The sequence below is a fragment of the Scyliorhinus canicula genome, chromosome 1, assembly GCF_902713615.1.
Source record: "Scyliorhinus canicula chromosome 1, sScyCan1.1, whole genome shotgun sequence".
NCBI lineage: Eukaryota > Metazoa > Chordata > Chondrichthyes > Carcharhiniformes > Scyliorhinidae > Scyliorhinus > Scyliorhinus canicula.
In genome coordinates this window covers 175,819,200-175,846,398 of record NC_052146.1, presented here as the reverse complement: position 1 = coordinate 175,846,398, position 27,199 = coordinate 175,819,200, and the positions used below count along the sequence as shown (strand labels likewise).

General features: G+C 49.8%; 1 protein-coding gene across 2 annotated transcripts in view; it reads left to right on the top strand.

Moving 5' to 3' along the window:
• LOC119969517 (protein unc-93 homolog A-like) overlaps window positions 1-27,199 on the top strand; it is a 129,642-nt gene that overhangs the window by 57,476 nt on the left and 44,967 nt on the right. Inside the window, exons 2-3 of one of the 2 annotated variants that reach the window (XM_038803219.1) lie at window positions 4,321-4,502; window positions 20,130-20,359. In XM_038803219.1, the coding sequence (XP_038659147.1) occupies window positions 4,321-4,502; window positions 20,130-20,359 (412 nt within the window). The remainder of the gene's footprint in view (window positions 1-4,320; window positions 4,503-20,129; window positions 20,360-27,199) is intronic. The other variant, XM_038803228.1, reaches the window with a different exon arrangement.

Sequence of the window (27,199 nt, the reverse complement as noted above, 5' to 3'; positions counted from 1 at the left end):
GAGATGCCGGCCTGACGATTGGTGGGCACCGATCACGGGCCAGACCCCTCTTGAGCACCCCCCGGTGATCAATTCTCCCTCCGCCCCCCACAGGCCCCACACGGAGCGGTCGCGCGCTGTTCACGCCGGCAGCGACCAGGTGTGGTGGGCACCGGCGTGAACCGGTCGGATTCGGCAGGCCACTAGGCCCATACGGGCCGGAGAATCGTCGCGCGACTGGAGCGGTGATTCTCCGAGCGGCCTGTCGCAAAACGCGACACGCCGGTTTGGGGGGGGGGGTGGGAGAAGCGCGTGCGGGTGCCAGGGCGGCGTGGCGTGATTCACCCGGCACTCCCGCGATTCTCCCACCCGGCGCAGGGGTCGGAGAATCGCGCCCATGAAGTAAACAAGGCCAGACGCAAAGAGCAAGGGAGCAGCTCTGGAACCAGAAGTACTCCGCCCCCCCCATCATACAAAATAAATCTTTCAAATTTAAAAGTAACTGTCAAAGAGCAAACTAATTCCGGGGTCAGGTGTCGGAATAATTGTGTTTAGGACCGTGAATGGAATCCTGTAAATTGGCCATTTGCTCATCAAAGATACAATGGAGAGCAATGTCTGATGGGGATTTACGGTAGTTTCAAGGGTGGGAGTGTTGCCAGCTTTGATTCCAGATTTTGGGATGAGGTGGTCCGGTACCTGTGCCTGCTTTGTTCAACACTTGGAGAATAAAATAAATTATTTATAATGTGACATCTTGTAGTGCAATTCTCTCAGTTAATAACTGAGTTTGAGGGCTGGATCCTCTGATTGCAGACGCCGAAATTGCATTCGTCGATTGGCCGGAGAATCCACTTTTACGCTGGAATTGGAGGTGGTGCCGTTTTTCCGATGCTCCGCGCCCTCAAAACCGGCGTCTATCGCACGCCATCAGGAAGGCCTCAGGACCTCCTCTCTGCCACAATGGGTCGAGTCCCTGACAATGTGGGACATGTGTCCTCACAACTTTCGGGGACCTCGCGTGGCAACTGCGGACCGTGTCCAGAAGTGCCACAGTTGAGGAGGAGCCACTCCGCTGGCAGGGGGGGGGGGGCTTCAGCGAGGGGTTGGGGGACTGGTGGTGGGTGGTAAGGGGGTAGTAAGGGGGTTGCAGGAGGGCAGTTTTTGGTATTCCGGGTCCATGCGTGGCCAACACCATGCTGTATGGCGCAGCCACCGCAGGCCGCCGCCAAGTGCATGCACGGCAATGGACCCGGCCATTCTGCGGCCATATCTGCAGGTAAAGCCAGGGGCAGCATGGTAGCACAGTGGTTAGCACAATTGCTTCACAGCTCCAGGATCCCAGGTTCGATTCCCAGCTTGTCAGTGTGCGAAGTCAGCACTTTCTCCCCGTTTGTGCGTGGGTTTCCTCCGGGTGCTCCGGTTTCCCCCCACAGTCCAAAGACGTGCAGGTTAGGTGGATTGCCACGATAAATTGCCCTCAGTGTTCAAAAAGGTTAGGTGGTGTTACTGGGTTACTGGGATAGGGTGGAGGCATGGGCTTAAGTGGAGTGCTCTTTCGATGGGCCTAATGGCCTCCTTCTGCACTGTAAATTCTATGATTTACTCGGCACGGCTGCTAGCCTCCTACCAGGCAGAGGATCGATGCGGGGACGGCGCAGACTTTCTGGTCGTAAGACCAGATGGATCCTGCGGGCATAGTTGCAGAATCGGAGAATCCAGCCCTGAATTTCTTTTTAAAATCATAATAAACTTAAGGTTTTCGAGACGACAATGAGGGGCAAAGGTCACTTGGAGAGGATTAATTTAATTAAGGAGGTCCAGCACAGATTTGTACAACACAGATTAAATTTGACTAATCTAATTACATTTTTTTAATGAGAAGGTTGATGAGGGAATGTAATTGATGTCGTCCATAATTAATTTTTTAAGTGCTTGACAAAGTACCACATAAAAAATCAATGAACAAAATTGACTCATGGAAGAGAAAAATCCATAAACTTAGATAAAAGGCTGGCTTAATAAAAGGAAACAGCGGGATTTTCCACCCTCCTGCAGCGTGTTCTTCCTCAATGAAGGCAGCTCGCCCTTGGTCAACAGTAGGATCTTCCGCAGGTGAGAGTGACTTCCCTCGACATCAAGGCTGCATTTGACCGAGGCATCAAGGAGCCCTTGCTAAACTGGAGTGAATGGGAATCAGGGGAAAAACTCTCTGCTGGTTGGAGTCATACCTGGCACAAAGGAAGATGGTTGTGGTGGTTGGACGTCAATTATCTCAGTTCCAGGACATCACTGCAGGGGTTCCTCAGGGTAGTGTCCTAGGTCCAACCATCCTCTGCTGCTTCATCAATTGATCCCTTCCATCATAAGGTCAGATGTGGGGATGTTTGCGGATGACTGCACAATGTCTAGCACCAATTGCGACTACTCAGATAATGAAGCAGTCCATGTAAAAATGCAGCACCTCCTGACCTCCCAAAGGCTGTCCTTCATTGACAAGGCAGGAGTGTAATGGAATACTCTCCACTTGCCTGGATGAGTACAGCTCCAACACTCAAGAAGCTCAACACCATCCAGGACAAAGCAGCCACTTGATTGCTTTTCCTTCCACAAACATTCAAACCCTCCACCACTGACAAAGTGGCAACCGTGTGTACCATCTACAAGATGCACTTCAGTAACTCACCAAGGTTCCTCAGACAGACCTTCCAAACCCAGGACCACTGCCATCTAGATGGACACGAGCAGCAGATACCTGGGAACCTCACCAGCTGGAGGTTCCCTTCCAAATCACTCACCATCCTGACTTGGAAATATATCGCTGTTCCTTCACTACTGCTTGGGCAACATCCTGAAACTTCCCCCCGAACAGCACAGTGGGTGTGCCTATACCTCAAGGACTGCAGCGGTTCAAGAAGGCAACTCACCACCACCTGCTGAAGGACAACTATGGCTGGGCAATAAATGCTGGCCTAACCAGCAACACCCATATCCCGTAAATAATTTTTTTTTTAAACTCGGTGATGTACCTCATGTTTTGTTATGCTCTTGACGTAGCATAAGCTGCTTCCTTGATGTGCACTCTGACAAAGGAAGGTTCAGACTTGGAGATAGCTTTAACACGTTTATTAAACTGTTAACAATTCTCCTACTTGGATTCGACTCTCCTGTTAATCCTGCTCAGACTGATGAACCAGTCTGCTACAATCCACGTGGTGGGTGTGATGTGTTCCAAATCAACCCTGTGTACTCACTGAGAGCCTCCACTGGAAAGAGGAAGATCATGTGTGCTGTGTCCTTTTATATGGGTTGGTGTAATGCCCTCCTGTGATAGTGTCACCTCTATGTGTGTCGTGAATGCCCATTGGTTGTATTCTATCTTACTAACCTATTGGTTGAATGTCTGTGTGTCATGTCTCTGGTGCTCTTTCTAGTGTCTAGCTAGTCTACGTGTATTTACATTAACCCCTTGTGTATTTACAGCGATGCATATCACCACACCCCAGATGGGTTTTTGGTGAAAGGTTAAGGCATAAGCTTCCATCAGGTCCTATTGTACATTTGTCAGGATACCTACAACCAGGGTTATTTCAAGTATCATACAGATAACCTCATAGGGGCTGGTTTAGCACAGTGGGCTAAATAGCTGGCTTGCACAGCAGAACAATGCCATCAGAGTGGGTTAAATTCCTGTACTGGCCTCTCTGATCAGGCGGCGGAATGTTGCGACTAGGGGCTTTTCTCAGTAACTTCATTGAAGACTACTTGTGACAATTAGCGATTATTATTATGGGCAGTACATTCTGAAACAAATTGCTTGGGATAATTTGTGAATATAGAGCTTCCTCTTTTAAATAAAGCTACCCGACACCATTTAACCACACACATCAGATAATTGCTATTTGAACATTCGATAACTCGCTATGGTCTTATCAATAGGAAGCAAAACGTTGACATACTTTTTGTTAGCACTTCTGCCAGCCTGTCTGATCGACCCATTATCTCTTGTAGACTTTTCTGTGAATGTACACCTCAGCTAGCAGAATCTCACATATTAATTCAGAGTGCCACATCATACAACTTTTCCTGATTAAATCTCCAACTTTAACCTTTCATAGAACATAATTTATTTGGTGGATTTGTTTCAAGTTGTCTGGATAAAGCAGACACGACAGCCTGAATAGTTTCTTGTGGTTCTGTGCTTTCTTTTTTTAATTATTAACTAAACAAATCTGATGTTACTTGCTTTAGGTAGTGCCTGAGTGTATTTCATTTGCATTTTGTTACTTACGTCTGCACGATGTGATTTATCTCACCTCTTGTTTTGTTACTGTTTTGCAGAGCAGCCTGAACAGTGATCAAGGCCTCGGCCTGGCCTCGTTAAGTGTCATCTATGCAGCTCTTATCCTCTCTTCAATGTTTCTTCCACCTCTGATGATAAAGTTCCTTGGCTGTAAATGGACCATTGTTATCTCCATGTGTTGCTACGTTTCATTTTCAATTGGCAATTTTTATCCAAGCTGGTAATAATATAAAACCTTCATACAATTTTACAAAGCAGTAGGAATCGCCGAGATTGAAGGAGTAATGGACTGCACACGTGTGCCCATTGCATCCCTTGATCAATACCACCATCTGTATCAATAAGAAGGGATTCAACTCTCGAAGGGGAAGGATTTTAAGGGAAGGTTGTGTGTGTGGATTGAGGTGTAGGTGGGGATGAAATCCCACGAATATGCAAGTGCATCAGGAATCCAGCTCCAACACTCTCACTTCCACATTTAACTTAGTGTGTTAGGCTGCCTGCAAGCAATTTCCTCAGGACAGGTTGTCAGTTTCAATATGACGACCAGCCATATTTGGAGTTTAATTTGTTTGCATGGGTTTTCTGGGCTTCCTGGAACACGCCAGTGAAAACGAAGGTCGGCATGGTGGCACAGTATTTAGCACTGCTGCCTTACAGTACCAGGGGCCCGGGTTCAATTCCAACCTTGGGTGACTGGGTGGAGTTTGCACATTCTCCCTGTGTCTGCGTGTGTTTCCTCTGGGGACTTTGGTTTCCTCCCACAGTCCAATGATGTGCAGGTTAGGTGGACAGGCCCTAATAAATTTCCCCTTGATTCCCAAAGATGTGCTGGGTTACGGGGATAGGGCGGGAAAGTGGCTGAGGGGGGTCGGTGTAGACTCGATGGGCCAAATGGTCCCCTTCCGCACTGTCGGGCTCTATAGAAAGTACCAATTGAGATGCTGAAGTCATTGGGAAATATATCAATTGACTACTTGGACTTGTTTTCTTACGTGCTTGTGTGAAAGGAATGATTGACAGTACTTATCTGGATGTTACTTTCCATACTTTGATGGTGTCATATATATATGTTGGAGGCTCAACAATCTGTTTGCACTTGCAAACTCATCTGTCATGTCAAGTGGCTCTTACATTGTGCTACGTTGGTCCTCAGATGAGGACCAAGCGAACCACGAGAGCATTGAGAGCAACAAACCTGTAACAGCAAAAACCTGCAGATCAGAGACCTGCAGCTCCAGAAGAGAAGGAATCAGCAATCAGCAGCTCAGAAGGATATACTTGGCAGACAGGATTACAGAGGGCAGGATCTTCCAGGCCCTCCCATTGACAGGATCTTTTGATTTTACCAAAATTGAACGCTCGTGGCGGGTTCCCTGGCAGTGGAGCCACGCAAAAGTCGTAGTCTTTGGTGAGGCCAGAAGATCCCGTCGGCAGTCAATGTATCGCCGCATCTGCCATGGCAAAACCTGCCATTGGAGGGGGAGTTGGAAAATCCAAGCCAGAGCATACATTTCCGTGACATGCCAGAACACTAGTATCTCACGAGGGTCAGTATAACATGTCAGGTTTTAGCAGTAATTTGCAGCCTTCAGAAATGCCATATCACCCCCAACCTCATAAACCTTATCATGTGCAATCAACTTTCATTGGCAGCTTATCTAATGTTTTCTGCAAATGCAAATACAGTTACATCCGCTGGTTCCCCTTATCTATCCTGCTAATTGCATCCTCAAAAGATTTGCAAAACCACAATGTTCCTTTCAGAGAACCATGCTGATTCTACCCAATCATAGAATAATTTTCTACATGCCCTGTTACCACTTTCTTAATATATTTCCACCATTTTACTGATGACTGATGTGACGTAAACTGAGCTGTAGTTCTCACTCTCACCTTTCTTGAATTGTGGTGTTACATTTGGTAGCTTCCAATGAACTGGGACTATTCCAGAATCGACAGAATTCTGGAAGATCACATCCAGTCTACTCACTTGTCGGCAGCCGTCTCTTTGAGAAAGGATCTCTAGGAAGTAGGCAGGAGATTTGTCCATTTTAGTCCCATTAACTCTCTGGAAATTTTTCTTTGCAAATATTGATTACTTGGTTTCCCATTTTTCTGGGGTGGGGGGCGGTTGGCATTTTTCTTATTCTGCATTATAATTTCTCCTATTCCAGCCTGTAAGGGAGTCATGTTGACTTTCACTCTTCTCTTTTGGAACTGGCTGATGACACCGCTCAGAAACTTGAGGAATGAGGTACAAGAGGGATACAGTAAATGCCATGAGATTGCCAGAAGTGTGATGGAGTCATTGACATGTTGAAGATGCACTTCAGGTGTCTGGCCAAATCTGGAGGTATTTGTCAGTACTGTTACAGTCCCCTGGGCTCGTGCGTGGTCACTTCCAGCCCCACTTTACCCGGAGTCACAACACAATTGAAATGAATAAATATTCCTTGGAAAATCCACCAAAGTCTTTGGCTCTTAGCTGCCGAATAACTACAGTCACCAGGTTTGTAAATGTAAGCACAATTAAGTTAATTAATAACAATAACTATAATTGAATATGCAGCAAATACAACTGGTTAAATATTATCCAATTCCTATCCCCCCCCCCCCCCACAACTTAAACGCATCTCACACTTACAAACACACAAGACAGACAAACACAGAGGGATGTAAAACGAAAATAAAAGTAAATTATAAGGGGCGGGTTTCTCTGTCGGGCAACGCCGGAATCAGGAAATGCGATTGGACGGAGAATCGAATATGATGCCAAAATCGTGGTGGCCGCCAGTTTTGCAATTTCCCGGTGCCTCGACAGCGGCGTCATTGCGTTCCACTCCGCATGTACAGTAAACACTGTTGGCACATCATTAGCAGGCCTGGCCCTTTATCCTCTGGGGCCTCTGCAATTCTTCCCCTCCATTGAGGGGAGTTCCCGATGGCGAGGTTCACTTGTACTTTAAAAATCTAGAAATAGGTGCCGTGGCTGATGAGAAAGAGAGAGGAGGTAGGACATGGAGAGGCCTGACCATGGACTGCCGGACTGAACTGTGGCCGGGCTGGTGAGAGGAGGTGGTGCCTGCGGCCGACTGGTAAGGTGTCCTGGCACGGATTGCCACCGCTGTGGTCTTGCTGCACACCTCACTGACCACCCACCCTTAGTCCCTGGTTCTGCAGAGTGACACCGACCGTATGGATGTCCCCACCCGCCGCACCCCAGCCCCCACCCCCCACCCCGGTACCCCCGACCCCACCCTCTCCCCCACCACCCCCGCATACGACCCTCCGCAATACCACCCCCCAACCACCTGCCTCCCGCCGGCAGGGCATCACATGGTCCACCAAAGGGCAAAGCCCACAGTAGCCACTACAGGGTGGTGCCGGACGGGGGCTGCAGAGTGTACCACTGGCAAGGGCAGCGCCAGCCGATGGTACATCTGGCAGCGGGGACAGGTGCCACAGTCAGAGGGGAGGCATGCTGGTGCAGAGTCTGCAGTGCCAACCGGGGCCACCATGTAGCCCGTTGGACCTGGTTGGGCAGGGAATGCGCACCATGCTAACATGCAGTCTTTCTCCCCCTGTAGACAATGGATATTGGAATTCAACCAGCAATGGTGGCTTTCCTTCTTCTCGCCGTACCCTGGGGGATGCATTGCAAATGTACGAGTTGGAGCTGCTCGAGGAGGAGGAGCTGCAGCAGTGGTGCATGTCTCAGAGGAACAGGAGGCAGCCGCCCAGGATGGAGAGATTGCAGGCCAACAGGCTGAGGAGGAGGAGGTGAAAAGGAGGCGCCACATGAAGCCTCACGTGTACCGGCAACGCCTGTCATTCGAGGACCTGGCTGAGCAGGGGGACAGTCCGACATATCTGCCAGATCATGGCTGACCTGGTACTGTGGGAGAATTGGGGAGGACACGGCCAGCACATTATGGCCATGGGCTCCTTCCAGGCGCTGAGTGGAGACCTGTCCAGGATCTCACAGAGCTCGGTCCACAGGTGCATCCGTGCCGTCATGGAGGCCCTATATGCCCAGGCGGCTTAATACATCCACTTCAATGTGGACCAAGCCCACCAGGGTACCCGGGCAGTGGGGTTCGCCACCATCGCCGAGATGCCCTGGGTCGAGGGGGTGATCGATGGGAATAATGTCACCCTATGAGCACCTGCAAATGACAGATCGCTCTACAGAAACAAAAAGGGGTTCCACTTGATAATCGTGCAGCTGGTGTGTGACTATAGGATGCACATCATGCATGTCTGCACTCGATACCTAGGCAGTGTGCAAAATTCCTTCATCCTGGCACATTCGACGATTGCCGGTCTCTTTGAGGTGCACCCCCAGCTGAGGGCTCCTGGACGACAGGGTTTATCCATTGCAGTTGTGACTGATGATGCTTATCTGGGGGGCCACAGACCGGCGCATCCATTCCATGACCAGGAGCATGTTGGAGTGCTGCTTCGACCTCCTGAAATGTGGTTCAGGTGCCTGGACCACTCTGGAGGGCCCCTCCAGTATGGCACTGGGAGAGTCGCCCACATCATGATGGCCTGCTGTGTCCTCCACAACATCGTGCAACAGAGGGGCAACATGCTGTCGGAGGAGGAGGATGAACGTTAGTCCTCGTCTGACGGGGAGGATGTGGGGAAATGCGAGAATGGCAGGATATGGTCCTGGACGGACACAGGAGGCCACACAAGGTGTGCGCCAGGGCCAATAGTCTGATTGCCTGCAGGTTCACTGACTGTGGGGGTTGGGGGTGGGGGGAGGTGGGCGACTGGTCAGGGGCACGATGAGCGTTGGCAGAACTGCGGTCCCTGAGCCAAGCCCATCCCTAATGTCTGTTTATTTACCCCACCCGTCGCCCCACACATGTCTCCTCTGTGGCCAGCTCAGACCAGCTACTCCTCACACCCTCTGACAGAACACCGAGGCAGGTTTTAACATCGTGCACAGGTGTTTAATGTGAAAACATATATACAGATTAGTGCCCGAGCCCCTGTCACTAAACTGTGCTCTGCACCCATGATAACTGTCTTAAAATTTCTTCCTTTCTTGTCTTTCTTTATATATATATTCCCCCCCTATCTTATCCCCCTTCCTTACATTTTTTCCCCTTTGCTTCTTCCTCCCCCTTACATCTGTCACACTTTACCCTCTGATGTTAGTTTCTCTGCTGTTTGGCCTTTCACACCTTTTATTCTCTCTGGGGACTGCCAGTCACAGTCAATGGGTGTTGTGGTGCAGTCCCAGATGGAGGTGGTGCATTCCCTTGGTGTCTGTGGTCTAATACCATTCTTTTCCCGTGGTTTCTGTTGCTATGACTCATCTTTCATCCCCTTACCCTACAGTATGAATATCTCCACTTTCCATGGGTGGTATTCTCCGCTCCCGATAAAAATCGGGATGGCCGTCGTGAAATCGGCCGAGGTTCACGACGGCCTCTGCGCCCGCTCCCCGCAACTAATTCACCCCCACCCGGGGGGCTAGGAGCGGACCTCCGTCTTTCCTGGCCGCGACCTCGTCGCACCGGAAATGACGCGCAAAACGGCGCATTTGTGAGGTCATCCGCGCATGCGTGGGTTGCCAGTTCCAACCCGCGCATGCGCGGATGACCATCGCGCAGACAGCGTGAACCGCGCGGTGGCCATCTTTCCCCTCAGCCGCCCGGCAAGACATGGCGGCTTGATCTTGCCGGGCGGCGGAGGGGAAAGAGTGTGTCCGTTTTGGACGCTGGCCCGACGATCGGTGGGCACCGATCATGGGCCTGTCCCCTCCCGAGCACAGTCGTGGTGCTCCCGTGCCAATCGGGCCCCTAGATGCCCCAAACGAGCATCTGGCACCCGTTTCACAAATGCAGTGACCAGGTGTGGTTGCTGCTGTGTTGAAACGGGCGTGAAGGGCCGGCCGCTCGGCCCATCGGGCTCGGAGAATCAGCGTTCGCCGTGAAAAACGGTGAGAGGCGATTTTTCCAAGCCGGGGGGGGGGGGGGGGGGGGGGGGGGGGGGCAGAATCGCTGGGGGCACCAAGGGGACGTGAAAAATGTCGGGAGGCCCTCCCGTGATTCTCCCACGCCACGTGGGGAGCGGAGAATTCCACCCCATGTCTTTTAGACTGGACTCGAAACGTTAGCTCTTTTCTCTCCTCAATGATGCTGCCAGACCTGCTGAGATTTTCCAACATTTTCTCTTTCGGGCCTGTGATCACTTAACGGGTGTCTAATTTTCTGGCCTTATGGGCCCTAATGCTATGTCTAGCTGGATCCCCAGGCAGTATAGCAGGAATGGAGGCTGTGATTCCTGCCCTGTGACCTGCGTCCCCTTTGCGGGTGTCTTCTGGGGCGACTGGGCCTGGATGGGCCCGGCTGTTGCTTGGGTGTACAGGTGGCATGGTGCTGCCCTGATCTCCCCGTGTTTGCGTGGGCTTCGCCCCCACAATCCGAAGATGTGCAGGTGGATTGGCCAGGCTAAATTTCCATATAATTGGAAAAAATGAATTGGGTACTTTATTTTAAAGAAGAACATACTGATCCATAGCCGACGCCCTCGCTCCCAAGGTGTCCACCACAGATGCCACCTGTTGGCCTGGGTGGCATGCATGGGTTGGCACCACCTCCTGCTCCTGCAGGCGTTTGTACTCCTCCACCTACGCCTGCAGGTGCTGGATGCTCGCAGACAATCCCTCATGTAGTCCCTGGCTCTGCGGCTGCATCTCCATGATTGATGGGATTGTCTGTCCCAGAAGCCCATAACCCACCTGGGAATAGCTAGTCCCTGAGGTCAGCCCACCCTCTGACAATCCACCCCCTTGGGTGCTCCTACCTCCACCTGATATACCAGAGCATGTTAGTGGTTCGCACCAGATAGTGTCCCAGGAGCCTGTTCACTAAAGTGCTCAATCGAGTTGAGTGCCTCTGGGATGGTGGAGGGTGTTGGAGAAAGCTGTGATGGGAAATCTGTGTCATTATCCGACTCTAGCTCCGGGGTGCCTGGGTCTCATGTTGATGGCTCCCGTTCGCGTCGGTTTCCTCATCACTGCTCGGCACCTGGGGCTGTGGCTGTGACTGGGGCAGGGAACACCAGAAGGACCTGCGCCATCACCAGCAGCTCCTGCAAGACACAAGACAAGAAGCATGATTAGACAGCCGGCTGGTTGGTGAGTGCTGGTGGGGGGGTGTGCGGAACGGGAATCAGGGGGTAGTGTGGCTGTGGTGGTGGTGTGAGGGTGGTGTGGGGGTGCCTGTGTGAGGCAGGTGTGCTCGCTCTCCCAATTGCTTTTTGCCCTGGTGATAGAGCCATTGGCAATGGCGTTGAGGGGTTGGCGAGGGGGTGGGGCTCATGCACAGGGTCTCGCTGTATGCAGACGACCTGTTGCTGTATATCTCAGATCCACTAGGGGGCATTGGTGGAATCATGAGCATTTTGAGAATTTTCCTGGATACAAGGTAAACATGGGGAAGAGTGAGGCTGTTGTGTTTGGTCCCTTGTATTTTAAGATGAACTCACCAAAGACTTTGATCTGTCTAAACAAGATCCTTTTATTGTGTCTCGTGTAGTAGGGTGGCAATCTGATACAGAGCACATTATCATGGAGTCTTGCCACTCCTCTGGAACTTACAACTTCTGCTGAGTTATTGCACGTATGGCTTATCACCCTCCACCTTGTGTTCTTCTGGAGATGGCTGGACGAGCCTCTCTTTCTAAGCAGATCCCCAGGTCACATGACCTTTGTGCTGAGACCGCATGGTGTGTCTGTACCGCCACCTGCTGGTTGGAGGTCTCACACCATTCAACTGTGATATGGCCCATAGGCATATCAGCACAGAGGTCGCGGGACAGAAGAAGCGTTTGGGAGAGCTACCATACAAGGTGGTGGGGGCAAGCTTCAGGTACTTGGCCATCCAGGGGGAGTTGGAGGCCAGGATGTGCGAGGAGGCGCTGCAGAGGTGAATGCGTCCTTGTCATGTGCAATTGTCTTATCCAGTTCAAAGTGGTTCATAGGGTATATATGATGGCGGCTGGGATGAGTAGGTTCTTTGAGGGAGTAGAGGAGAGGTGTAGGCGGTGTGCGGGGAGGCCTGCAAACCATGTCCACAAGTCCCGGGTTTGTCCAAAACTGAAGGGTTCTGGCAGGGATTTTGCGGATGTAATGAGGGTGAAGATGGTCCCGATCCCAGAGGTAGTAATATTTGGGGTATCAGAAGACCCAGGAGTCCAGGGGGGAGAGAGATTCCGTTGTCTTGGTCTTTGTTTCCCTGGTAGCCTGGAGACGGACTTTGCTTGGGTGGAGGGACTAGGAATCACCAAAAGAGGAAGTGTGGGTGAGCGACCTGGCTGAATTTCTGAGGTGGAAAAGATTAAGTTTGTCTTGAGAGGGTCAGTTGATGGGTTCGCCTTGAGGTTGAAGTCTTCCATCGAATTATTTAAGGAGGATTAAGGTGTCAGCAGAGGAGGGGGAGGTTTAAGGGGGTTAGAATGGGGAAGGCAGGGCGAGAGGTGGGGAAGGGCAGGGGGAGTGTATGTGTTGATTATTTATTATGTTGTACCAGTGTGTTCTTGCCTATTTGTGTGCTTGTTGTTTATATAAATGCCTTAATAAAAATATCTATATTTTTTCAATAATTTCATTGACTTTTTCTGCTTCCTCCTGGAAAGGTTCACTGATGGCTTCTGGGTGAAAAATGTTTCAAAAATAATTTCATTGAGATTGCCCCAAACAATAGAGAAGGATTACAATGAGGCCAATGCTTCACACTTCCACTGCCTGGACATTTTAGGAGGATTTTGCTCCATTCTCCAGAAAATGGGCTGGATGTTCTGGCCCCGCCCACCACTGGGATCATCCGGTCCCGCCGAAAGTCAACGGAGTTTTGTGACGCGTCTCACCCTGGCAGGGCTGGAAAAACCCGGCCAATGTGTCTCAAATAATTGGTGCCCATTGGGCCCTGCACAATCTTTTCATTCAAAAAAGGACATGTCAGGACTTTGCTGGCAATGAGGCCTCACTGGAGTCAGAACTAAGTGAAGAAAAGGAGCATAATGATCTGAACTCAGAGGACTCTTCAATGTATCCTAGAAGGGACATCAGATCATTTTTATCATTGATGTCTTATTGTCTATCTTGTCCTGTATATAACACAGACTATCTATAACACCAGCATTTTATTTTTCTTCCTACTTTCAAATAAAGTGGTGTTTCCTCATCCACTACTCAATTACAAGGTGACAACATCTCTTTGTCGCTAAGCTGAGTGAATAAGTCAGCTCCAAATAAATGCACACATGTATGGTTCTAACCTCCTTGAATAACACATAACAAGATGCATTCTGTTTTATTGCAAGTACATAGAACATAGAACATAGAACAGTACAGCACAGAACAGGCCCTTCGGCCCTCGATGTTGTGCCGAACAATGATCACCCCACTTAAACCCACGTAACCCGTATACCCGTAACCCAACAATCCCCCCATTAACCTTACACTACGGGCAATTTAGCATGGCCAATCCACCTAACCCGCACATTCATGAAAATGAATCAAAACCAACCTACTCTTAAAGTGTTATCCAGACTCCAACGTTAGCTCCCTTCTCTCTCCACAGATTGGATTGGATTTGTTTATTGTCACGTGTACCGAGGTACAGTGAAAAGTATTTTTCTGCGAGCAGCTCAACAGATCATTAAGTACATGAAAAGAAATGGAAATAAAAGAAAATACATAATAGGGCAACACAAGGTACACAATGTATAGAAGAGAGAGGTTAGTAATAATGTTAGTCTTAGAATTAAATTTTAAAAGATTAGAATGATTGTAAGTTAAGTAAAAAGTGGATCTGTTAGGGAGAGCTCGCAGAGAGTCGCCATGCTCTGGCGCCATCTTATTCTCCTGATGCTGTTAGACCTGCTGAAATTGTCCAGTTATTTCTGCTGCTGTTGTACTCTTTCCTTAGACTGTGTTTTGGCTGAACATGCTTTCTAACACCTATTGTACTGCTTAGCTTAGGTGCAATATGAGGGACTAAATTGTGAGAAATGGCTGTTCATATTCTCTTCAAAGATAATGGAAGGTGATTGTTATAACCCTCATGGAGGTCACTGCATCAGGACTATCATATTTCCTCTTACCTCTACTGAACACGAATTCCCACGGTAACAAGGGGGTGGGGCTTCCCTTTAACAGGGGGTTAGATCACTAATATAAAAACCCCAACCTGGGTGCAGACCAGGGAGGGAGATGCTTCAGGGAGTGGAGAGTTGGTAAATCGTAAATAAAACCAAACCTTTGTTTCTTACCTGCTTGGTCAATGCATGCTACTTTATCAGATTCTACACTGACGACGAGAATGAAGTGGAGCTGCCGTTGATGCCAGGTACAAGATGCTGGAGTCCAGGCCTAGAGAGGCCTCTCATCCATCCGCCAAAATACCGCATATTGGTAAGCTCAAACCATTTCACGCCGGTGTCGATGACTGAGGGCAGTATGCCGAGCGGGTGCAATATTTGTTCCGTACCAACGGGATTGTCGGGGACGCACGGCAGACTGTGGTATTTCTTACGGCCTGCGGTAGGCCCAGGTACAGCCTCATAAAGAACCTCACCCACCCGCATGTGCCAGAAACCTGGTCGTTCGCTGCATTGGTGGCCATTTTGACCTGCAACTGCCGTTAATTGTCCGACGATTCATATGGCCGCTCAGATTCAGTCGGAATCAACCAGCGACTTCCTGGCCCACCTCCACAAATTATTAGCTGAAACCTGCAAATTTTGTGCCATGCTCAACGAGTCATTGCAAGACCTATTCATATGTGGAATCCGCGATACTGACGTGCAAAGGAAACTGCTAGTTGTGACTGACCTGACTTTACAACCCACTGTGGAAATCGCCATGTCCCGTGAGAGCGCAGAAAAAGGGGCCCAGGAACTTAGAGGAATGGCGGTGCTGAGCCTTTTCCGCCAAACCACACACCAGCCGGGTCCCGTTTTGGAAGCAGAGGCCCGGCAGTGGCTTGCCCCCTGCAGAGGTCACTGCCACCACTGAGGCCCGGAACACCACAGAACACACTTCCCCGACCGCGAAGACCCGGAGTACAGGTTCCAGCTGGCATCTCCTGCTGGTCCTAGGACCCCGGAGGGCAGCAGACCCAGAGAGAGCCCTGCACCCTGCCGCCCCACTAGGTGCGACCACCAACCCAGGAACCAGTCCCACTTTGTGGATGATGAAGAAGAGGCATATCACAGCCTGCATTGCGTGACTTTGTCTCGGGCCGCCCCCATTCAGCTTTCACTGACAGTGAATGGGCATTCCTTCCTTGTGGAGTTGGACAGAGGTGCGGTGGTATCCGTAGTCAACCACCATACCTTTGACATCTTCTCTCCGGTCTCCAGACACTGACCCTCCGGGACACCAACACCCGTCTCGCTACATATACTGGTGAAATCGCTGGCAATAGCGGGTACCTCCATGGTTTTGGTTGAATACAGTCCACAGATGGCACACCTGCCATTGGTGGTCATAAATGGCAGTGGCCCGAGTTTGTAGGGATGTGACTGGCTGCGCCACCTCAGGTTGGACTGGGAAAGAGTTTGCTGAATGTACCCACATGGCCCTGAGGGAGCCCTGGCCAGGTTCCCGATCGTGTATCAGGAGGGGTTGGGCACCATCAGGGGGTGGTCTGCATCAGTGTCGACCTGAATATCCAACCTAGATATTTCCATGTCTGTCCGTATACATTACGATCGAGTGTGGATGCAGAGTTGAATCGAAGATTTGAAGATAACATGCCTTGTCCAATTCTCTGACTGGGCGGCACCAGTCTTGCTGGTGATGAAGCCCGATGGCTCCATCCGCCTCTGTGGGGACCATGAGATGATGGTCAACTGTCCATCCCATCTGGATCACTACCTCATTCTTTGTATTGAGGGCCTGTACACCAAGCTCAGCGATGGACGCACTTTTTCCAAATTAGACAGGAGCCATACCTCCAACTGCATTTGGCCCAATTGTGACTATCAACAAGCAGTGGGGCTACATGAATATAACCGCTTCCTTTTGGGGTTTTGTTCACTTGTGCTATCTTGCAGCGGGTGATGGAAAACATCTTGCGTAGACTCCCGAGAGTGGCGGCATACCTTGGCAATGTCCTGATCACTGGATCGTCTGACCGGGAGCCCTGGTTGAGATTCTCCAGCGTTTTGAAGAAATTGGGGTCCGCCTCCACAGGGAAACGCACCCAAGATCACCTACCTGGGCGATTGTGTGGATCGCCATAGGTTACACCCCATGGAGGAAAAAGTACAAGCCAACCGTCAGGTCCCAGTGCCAATCAGACCGACAGAACTATGCTCATTTTTTGGTCTGGTAATTTACTATGGCAAGTTTATTCCGAACCTCACCACCGTTTGGACCCCCCCCCCCCCCCCCCCCCCCCCCCACTGTCTGCTAAATAAAGGTCAACGTTGGGAATGGCCCCAAGCCCAGGAGACAGCTATCGTGTCGGTGAAGAAACAGCTATTCTCTTCCCGTCTATCGGCTCACTTTGACCCAACCAAGCTACTGTTGCTGACGTGCAATGCATTCCCCACGGGATCGGGACCGTCCTCACCCACAGAATGGATGACGGGTCGGAACACCCCATAGCATTCACATTGCGACATATTGGTGGATGCGGAAAAAAAACTGTACAAATTGAGAAGGAAGAATTGGCAATGGTGTTTGGGATAAAAACAATGCCAACAGTGCGTCTACGGGCATGCTTTCACCATCTACACCGATCACAAGCCCCTGTTGCCGTTGTTTAAAAATGATTGTGCAATTCCCCCATCACCTCTGCAGGATCCAGCAGTGGTCACTACGGTTAGCAGCATATGAGTATGTAATGGAACATCGCTCTGGATCTGCAATCCCGCACGCTGATGCATTGAGCCGCCTCCCTCTTTCTATCAGGCTGCCTGCACTGGCGGCATTCAGCAAAGTGATAACTACCCTCCATTTATGGATTCCTTGCTGGTCACGGTTTCCTGCTTCCAGGGATGGACTCAGATGAATCCACAATTGTCCCGGGTACGGCATATAATCCATTAAGGGGCCCAACACCACGCTTTGCTGGGGCATTTGAAGGTGTATACTAACAAGATACCCAAGTTAAGCATTGACGAGGTGTCATCACGTGGGAAACATGCATGGTGGTTCCCGAGCATGCGCATGCACCACTCCTGCAGGGCCTCCACAATAGACACCCGGGGTGTCAAAGATGAAGATACTGGCTCACAGCTACGTATGGTGGCCAGGCATTGACGTTGCTATAGAGAAGATGGCACAGCATTGTACTCAGTGTCAGGAGCACCAGACGCTGCTGCCGGCGGCTCTGCTCCACCCATGGGAATGCCCAGGCCATCCTTGGCCCAGCCTCCACATAGATTTTGCAGGACCGTTCCAGGGAGCAATGTTCCTCATCGTCATAGACGCCCACTCTAAGTGGATGGACGTCCATAAAAAGCAAAGTACGACAGCTCGAGTCACAATCGACAGGCTGTGGCAATCTTTCAGCACGCACAGAATACCAGAGGTGCTGATCTCGGACACTGGGTCAGCGTTCACGAGTGCGGAGTTTGGGGCATTCATGACCACAAGCGGCATACAACATGTACATTCTGCCCCATACCACCCGGCGCCCGAATGGGTTAGCGGAGCATGCAGTCCAGATGTTCAAAAATGGAATGAGAATGCAGACTTTGAGGTCCTTGGAGACTCGGTTGGCATGATTCCTTTTTGCTACCGGACCACGCCGCATGTCACGACAGGAGCCCCTCCGGTCGAGTTACTGATGGGCTGTCAACTTCGTACGTGTTTGAGTTTGGTTCTCCTGGACATTGGCGGGAAAATCAACCAGCGCCAGGATAGAGCCGAGGCTGATGCAGGCCGGCGTATGTCTTTGCGCACATTCTCTGTGGGAGATCGAGTGTACATCCGCAACTTGGGAATGTGCCACATGGACCCAAGCGTCGCGTTGTGATTGCTGCCAATTCCTGGCTCCCTGACTGGTCATTTTCAAAATATAAAATCATAACAATCAGAATAATAAAGATGAATTAACTTGACATCGACACAACGGTTGGTTGGAGATGCTATGCATATCTACATTGTTACAATCAGTTAATATTGCCAATGCACAACTTTATTATTTATGTTTATTCTGAAAAATAATATTTTCTAGCCCAAACACTGGATTTGAACCCATAACTAAATTAAACGGGTACTAATGGGTTGAAGAAATGGATGTTGCACGCAGTATCAGCACTTATGATGAGTGGCATTAAATAGATATAGGGTGCAATTTAGCTGGAGAAAGTCTATGTCCGGTATGGGGAAGGTTTTGCAAGGTATTTCTCGGTGGCTGCAGCGCCGAGAAACGGCCAGCTATTCATCGACACTTTGGTGTTTTTTTGACCTCAGGGAGTTTCTCTCTGCTGAGGCCGCACATAGAGTCATTTCCTGATGGCGAGCTGGAAAGGCTCCTCGAAGACCAAGGCACCTTTCAGGTCCCCCTCCACTCCCAACCTCGGGGAGGCCCCAGAAACACCCCCTCAAACTCCTCCATTCCACCTTCTTAGGCTTCCATGGCCCTGATCCCTGGCAGTGCTAACCTTGGCACTGCCACCCTGGCAGTACCCTTGCCAGGGTGCCAGGCTGGCATTGCCAAGGTGCTTGGGTTCCAGAGGGAGTGCCAGGGTGCCAACCTGCCCTATTTCCGACCACCCGGAGGTCTCTGCAAGACACCTCCCCCCCCCCTCCCCCCCCCTCCCCCTCCCCCCCCCCTCCCCCCCCTCCCCCTCCCCCCCCCCCCCCGTGCGATTATGTCTGGTCCATGTTTGTGGAAACCAGTACTAAACGGTGCCCTGGGTGAGAATCCAGTGCATGCATATTTAAATGAGCCTATTGGCTCATTTAAAAATGCTGATATGGACCTCGCCCAGCAAGGGAGACATCCAGATCATGACATCTTGTGAAGTTCAGTTGAATCTTGCGAGATGCCTCGAGCGTCGGAAATCTCACGAGACACCAAGTTGGGTGTGACTAGCTGTTAAATCACGCCCATAATCTATTGCAATTGTCTCGCCTTGTAAAATACCAAATGTGACACAGCAAATTACTATTGCATGCAAACACAGAATATACTAGTCCAGCCAAATAGGTTCTGCAAAACCAGATTTACATAGAGTATAATATTAATTAATTCAATCCTGGATGGGAATTATGAAGATTATATGACTCATACAAATGAATAACGGCAGCATGGCGGCGCAGTGGCTAGCACTGCTATTTCATGGCACGAGGAGTCGGGTTCAATCCCAGCCCCAGGTCACTGTCCTTGTGGAGTGTGCACATTCTTCCCCTTGCCTGCGTGGCCTCACCCCACAACCCAAAAAGATGTAATAATAATCTTTATCGTCACAAGTAGGCTTACATTAACACTGCAATGAAGTTACCATGAAAAGCCCCCAGTCGCTACATTCCGGCACCAGTTCGGGTACACAGAGGGAGAATTCAGAATGTCCAAATTACCTAACAGCACGTCTTTCAGGACGAGTGGGAGGAAACTGGAGCACCCGGAGGAAACCCACGCAGACACGGGGAGAACGTGCAGACTTCGCACTGACAGTGACCCAGCGGGGAATCGAACCTGGGACCCTGGTGCAGGGAAGGTCAATTAGCCATGATAAGTTGCTCCATACTTGCAAAAAGGGAATTGGGTACTCTAAATTTTAAAAGAAAAAAAGAAAAAAATAAAAAAATCTTAATGACGATGAATAAGACATGAAAGGTGAATCATATATTTTTTTACAGGTACACACTTATTCCCACTGCAATAATCCTTGGAACAGGAGGAGCTCCACTTTGGTCTGCTAAATGCACCTATCTTACCATTTGTGGTTATCGATATGCAAAAAAACACAATAAGATTGGAGAAAATATAGTAAACCACTACTTTGGTATTTTCTTCCTTATATTCCAGTCATCTGCTGTTTGGGGGAATCTACTGTCATCATTAATATTTCAATACTCTTCTGGAAAAGGTAAGAAAACATAATCAGTTTGGAAGTACTAGAATATATACTAAATTTCTATTATTTATGTAATGTCCTCCAATTAGCATTATTGGTTGACCAATTGGAGTATGAGCTCCCTCAATGATAGCTCATTGAGGGGGCCCATATAAGCACCTGTGTAGGCTTTGTGAGCCAGTCTTAAGTTGACTGGAATGCTAGCAGCATGTTTGAAGCTGCTCTTGTATATAGTTATTGACAATAAATATTGGTGTGGTGACGGGACTCCTGCCTCCTGTGGATTATTACAATTTATTAAAACAAACAGGATATCACCTCTTTTAAAAAGAAGTAACCAAAGGAATTTGGTATGAGTGCATTATGCATCACTGACCATAATTTCCAGTTATTTCTGTAGAAAAGTTGCTCAGTTACTCTGTGGGATTGTTGTTTCTGAAATATGTCCGTCATTTGTAGGCTATGGCAGTGTATGGCGGGATGGATTGTACTTATTTGTATTTAACAGTGTTGGAGGGACATTTGAGAACATTGAATTCAAAAGTGAAGGTCTCGCATGTGGCATAACCCAGAATCCTTCCCTTCCTCCTTTCAACACAAAGATATGGAGCTGATTTTTGTCTCCCATTGGAGACAAGAATGAAGTTGGGAAACCTGAAATCTTTAAATATTTGGCAGCAAAATGCATTTCTCTTTTCTGCCCTGTGTTGAATGGTTCAATCAGCCATGATTGATTGGCGAAGCAGACTCAATATGCCGAGTGCTCTAATTCTGCTTCTATGTCTTATAGTCTTATGGTGTTATTTTCTTGTGCCCTTTCCTTGAGCCGGAAAGACCTTGGGTCATGACCCTGCACATACATCTGCTGATGTCAGAGTTGCCATAATAAAAGATGCAGCAAATGCTTTATTCTTGATGAGCAATAATTTTCAGCAATCTAGGTCCTAGATTGGTCCTCCGAAAGAGCACCCTACCTAGGCCCAATTCCACGCCCCATCCCAGTAACCCCACCTAACCTTTTGGACACTAAGGGGCAATTTAGCATGGTCAATCCACCTAACCAGCACATATTTGGACTGTGGGGGAAAACCGGAGCACCCGGAGGCAACCCACGCAGACACTGGGAGGATGTGCAAATTCCACACGTACAGCCACTTGAGGTTGGAATCGAACCTGGGTCCCTGGAACCGTGAGGCAGCAGTGCTAACCATTGTGCCACTGTGAAGTTGAGCATTCACCACATGCATGGTCCAACGGCAGGAGGAAGTAAGATGCCTACAATGAGGCGTTGAAGGAGGTAGTACCAAACTGAAAGAATCTGCAGCAACAGATCACTTTCTTGAACATGAATGAGAGACAATGCCGGAGGAGGCTGTGTATTTCTTGAGAAGTGGTGGCTGAGCGTACATCCTTCTGCAAGAAGACCTCCAACCATGGGGACACCAGGAACATACATTCCCAGTGACATCGAAGGTCACTGTGGCCTAAATATATTTGCCAGCAGCTAATTTCAAGGCACCACAGCCAAGCTGTGTGGCACATCACAGGTGCATCCACTGAGTCACTAATGCCCAGACCATTGGGTCATACGCAGTTTAAAAGTTTCTGAGAATTATTGTAGCTTGTTGCATGATCCATACCTTGGCAAAGAGAAAGGGTTTGGTACAGGACAAGGAGAACCGTGATGAAAAGAACTTCTCCTCAGATAAGGAGCAGCACAAGGAAAAGAAGAGAAGAAAGAATTTCAGGAGGGGGAGAAGAGGGAGGATGAAGGTCCACAGGAGGGACCCCAATGACAATGGCGGGATTCTCTGAACCCGCGGCAGGTCGGAGAATCACCGGGGGCGCAGGAAATTCCCGCCATGCCGCTCCGATGCCGGGATGCGATTATCCGGCGATTGCCATCGTGCATATGCGCGGACACGTGCCAGCCGTGCAGGGCCGCCTTTCGGCGCCTAAGCCTGAGAATCCCAGCCAATATCACTGTTGAAGGGATGAGAAGTCCATGCAGGATGCTGCCACAGCTAGAAATCTGCTGATACAACAGTGTTTTGCATGATGGGAACATTCCGAGAGTGCAAATGCTGACCTAGATGGCAGAGGAGGGCAGTGGAGAGACCAAGGGGATGGCATTGGAAACATCATCCTCGGTTTAACAGCCATGCTAGCCTTGGGCACAAATCTTGTAATGGCCGCTAGACAGGATTTGTGCCATTGAGAATTCTGGGGCGAAATTCTCCCCTACCCAACGGGGCGGGGGGTCCCGGCGTAGCAGAGTAGCGCCAACCACTCCGGCATCGGGCCTCCCAAAGGTGCGGAATTCTCTGCACCTTTAGGGGCTAGGCCCCCGCCGGAGTGGCTCCTGCTCCGCCGATGGTGCCAAAACTGGAGCCAACGGTCTTTGGCGCTATGCCGGCCGGAGTTGAGGCTGGCCGAAAGGCCTTCGCCGGTCCGCGCATGCGCCGGAAAGTCAGCGGTTGCTGACGTCACCACCGGCGCATGCGCGGTGGAGAGTGTCTCTTCCGCTCCGCCATGGTGGGGGCCGTGGCGGCAGCGGAAGAAAAAGAGTGCCCCCACAGCACAGGCCCGCCCGCCGATCGGTGGGCCCCGATTGCGGGCCAGGCCACCGTGGGGGCATCCTCCGGGGTCCAATCGCCCCGCGCCCCCCCCCCCAGGACCCCGGGGGCCCGCTCGTGCCACCAATCCCGCCGGCCCAGTGGTGGTTTAAACCACGTCGGCGGGATTGGCCTGTCAGCGGCAGGACTTTGGCCCATCAAGGGCCAGAGAATCGCCGTGGGGGGAGGGGGGCAGGGGGGCACGCCGGCCGGCGGGGCATGATTCCCGCTCCCACCAATTCCCAGGTGGCGTAGAATTCCGGCCACAGTGGGGCCGGGATTTAAGCCGGCCCCGGGCAATTCCCCGAACCTGCGGGGGGGTCGGAGAATTCCGCCCCTGAACATGATCTTCCCAAGCCCCCTCCAATGATGCAATCAAGTTCACACCCAGAAAGGGCGTGAGCCTGATTAGCGTAAATTATAATATATTTGAATCTGATTAGCAGGCATCACACCGCTACTTCCACCATCAATGCATCATCCCACCCAGCCAGTTGTGATGACTACACTGGGGATGCACAGGAAGATATAGCCCCCCCAGGTGATGAGTGGCATGCCTGGGCAGTGCCCTGGGAGTGCCAAAGTAACAATGCCAGAGATGGGTCCTCTGGAAAGCCCCAATGGGAGGTTCCTTTTATGTGTGATGAGATGGGGAGCACCCCAATGCCAGTGGGAACAATGCCTGTGAGGGGTAGGGGGAAGTACCCCAATGCTTGCATGGTGGGGGAGGAGCGCCCGATGCTTGTGGGGTGTCTTCAGTGGGGAGGGGGGGCTGAGTTCATTCTCAGCAGAGGTCTGAGTGCCATTGTTAAAAGACTGCCCTTCCCTGGCAGAGTGTCAGAGCAAACCATATCCCCAAATTCTCTGTGAACTGAGTGCCAGAAAAACCTAGAGTGAAAGCCAGACTGTGCCTCTGGAGAGATAGAAACCGGGTTTCAGTCTTAAACTGACACCGTGAAAATGTAGCCCACCTTGTGCACAACCACATATGCGGAATGAAGGCTGACTGAATCCTGTGCACAGGTGTTGGGTAATAAACTGAAGACATTTGACTGCATATTAAGTACCACATTTTGTAAATCATACAATTAAAATCCCTATATTGTAAATTTAAAATTTTCACACATGTGGGTTGTTTCACTACATATATAATCCACATCATTGTCCACACAACTACACTTAACTGAACATCACAATGTGTAGTGCTTCCCTTGATGCCTCAGAGGAAGTGGAGGTAGGGTGCTCTTTTCTTTGGCTATGTGACTGTGCAGATCGTTTTGGTTGGCCTCATCCTGCACAGACTTTCTCTGAGACAGCATTACTTTGCATTACCTGTTTCTTTGCAGCGACATCCACCCTCGCTTGGATGCAGCTAGCAGATACTGCAAAGGATCTGGGCCCTGACAATATTCCAGCAATAGTACTGAAGACTTGTGCTCCAGAACTTGCCCTAGCCAAGTTGTTCCAGTACAGCTACAACACTGGCATTTACCTGGCAAGGTGAAACAGATCAAATCCAACCCAGCCAATTACTGCCCTATCAGTCTACTCTCCATAATTAGCAAAGTGATGGAAGGAGTCATCAGCAGCGTTATCAAGAAGCACTTACTCAGCAATAACCTGCTCACGGACACTCAGTTTGGGTTCTGCCTGGGTCACTCAGCTCCTGACCTCATTACAGCCTTAGTTCAAACATGGACAAAAGACCTGAATGTCAGAGGTGAGGTGAGAGTTTCTGTCCTTGACATCAAAGCAGCATTTGACTGAGTATGGTGTCAAGGAATCCTAGCTAAACTAGAGTCAATGAGAATCAAGGGGAAAACTCTCTGCTGATTGGGGTCATATAACCATAGGATCAAAGAATTTACAGTGCAGAAGGAGGCCATTCAGCCCAACGAGTCTGCACCGGCTCTTGGAAAGAGCACTCTACTTAAGCCCACGCCTCCATCCTATCCCTATAACCCAGTAACCCCATCTAACCTTTTTGGACACTAAGGGCAATTTATCATGGCCAATCCACCTAACCTACACGTCTTTGGACTGTGGGAGGAAACCGGAGCACCCGGAGGAAACCCACGCAGATAGGGGGAGAACGTGCAGCCTCCGCACAGACTGTGACCCAAGCCGGGAATCAAACCTGGGACCCTGGAGCAGTGGAGCAACTGTTCTAACTATACCTGGCACAAAGGAAGATGGTTGTGGTGGTTGGAGGTTAATCATTCAGCTCCAGGACATCACTGCAGGAGTTTCTCAGGGTTGTGTCCTCGGCCCAACCATCTCCAGCTGCTTCATCAATGACCTCCCTTCCATCATAAGGTCAGAAATGGAAATGTTTGCAGAAGACTGCACAATGTTCAGCACCATTTGCGACTCCTCAGATAATGAAGCAGTTCATGTCCAAATGCAGCAAGACATGGAGAATATCCAGGGTTAGACTGACAAGTGGGAAGTTCCATTTGCACCACACAAGTGCAAGGCAATGACCCTCTCCTACAAGAGAAGATCGAACCATCACCTCTTGACATTTAATTGCATTACCATCGCTGAATCATCCACAATCAACATCTTTGGGGGGTGACCATTCATTAGAAACTGAACTGGACTAGCCATATTAATACTGTGGCTATCAGAGCAGGTCAAAGGCTAGGAATCTTACGATGAGTAACTCACCTTTTGACCCCCAAAGCCTGTCCACAAGGCACAAGTCAGGAGTGTGATGGAATACTCCCACAACACTCAAGAAGCTCTACCCTTACCAGGACAAAGCAGCCCTGCTTGATTGCTCCTCCTTCCACAAATATTCAAACCCTCCACCACTGACAAACAGTGGCAGCCATTGTCTACTATCTACAAGATGCACTGCAGGAACTCACCAAGGTTCCTTAGACAGCACATTCCAAACACACGACCACTACCATCTAGGAAAAGAGCTGCAGACACCTGGGAACCCCACCAAGTCACGCACCACACTGACTTGGAAATATATCGCCGTTCCTTCACTGTCGCTGGGGCAAAATCCTGGAATTCAAACAAATCGATTGGGAAGAGACCCAATCGATTCCCAGCCGGTAAAGGGTCCGCCCAAAAGGGCGCGCAGTCCTAGGACCTATAAAAGACAGGTCCCAAACTTAGTTTGTTCTTCTTGACCAGCCCTCCTCTCTGGACCAGCCCTCTCAACCAGCTTTTACCGAAGAAGACCTTGACCGAGAGAGAGGAGACAGCAGCCACCAGCAAGTAAGTGTCTCACAACGATCGCTACCAGAGATCGACACTCCTGACCCCTTTTTAACCCGTACCAACCTGAAGTCTGCGGACCAGTGCAGAGCAAGAGGCCTTGTCCCCTGATCCGGCAGTTCCTTTAAGATAAGTATTGGTTTATATAGTGGTAGGAATAGTTTAGTTATCTTAGCGTGTGCATGAGTAGATTATAATTGTATTATAATAAACTCATTTGTTTGAACTTACTAATTGGTGTATAGTTTTATTGCTTTGAACTTGACCTTGAAACTTGTGGCGGTATCTTAACGATACCTGGCGTCTCCAGAGCTAAGTAACGAAACAGAGCCAAATCGAGTGTTAAGCACACACCCAGAACGAGCAACAGATATGAGTGCATGTTCGTCTTCCTATTCTTTCTTTCTCTGCCGCTGGTCTGCCTCATCATTTAGATGTTGTGACTCAAAGTGTGATACAGCTTGATGGACAAATTGTCACCACTTTGAACGATTAGTCAAAAGCTTCTTCCAGTCATTAATGTCAATACTGCCTTGTTTCAAAGACAGATTCAGAACATCTTTGAAGTGTTTCCTTGGGCCTCCCCGGAACATAGCCATTTAAGACACTTTACGGCCATTTGGATAGTGTCTATCTAGTCATGTGGAAATTTGCAGAACTCTGTGAGCTGCAAAAGATGGGTACAGGAGAGGTTAGAGTGGAAACATTGGAGGGAAACAGTGAACACAGCCACAGCAGTTGGTTTCATTAAGGGCATGGAATCAATGGCCCAGCTCACACAGGGCAGCCATGTTCCAGCCAACATTTAACACAACAGTACTTACAGTAAAAAGGTTGCATGTCACCTCCAATGGCCTGTCAGGATTGTCTCTGGGCAGCTCTTTGAGCTTTGTTTCTTTAATTGCCCTTTTATTGTGCAGAGGATGGGAAGAACATGTCTCTGCCGGGCCTTTTCCTGGTTTGAACCCAATCCAAATTTAGTCATGACTTGAAAACCATACCT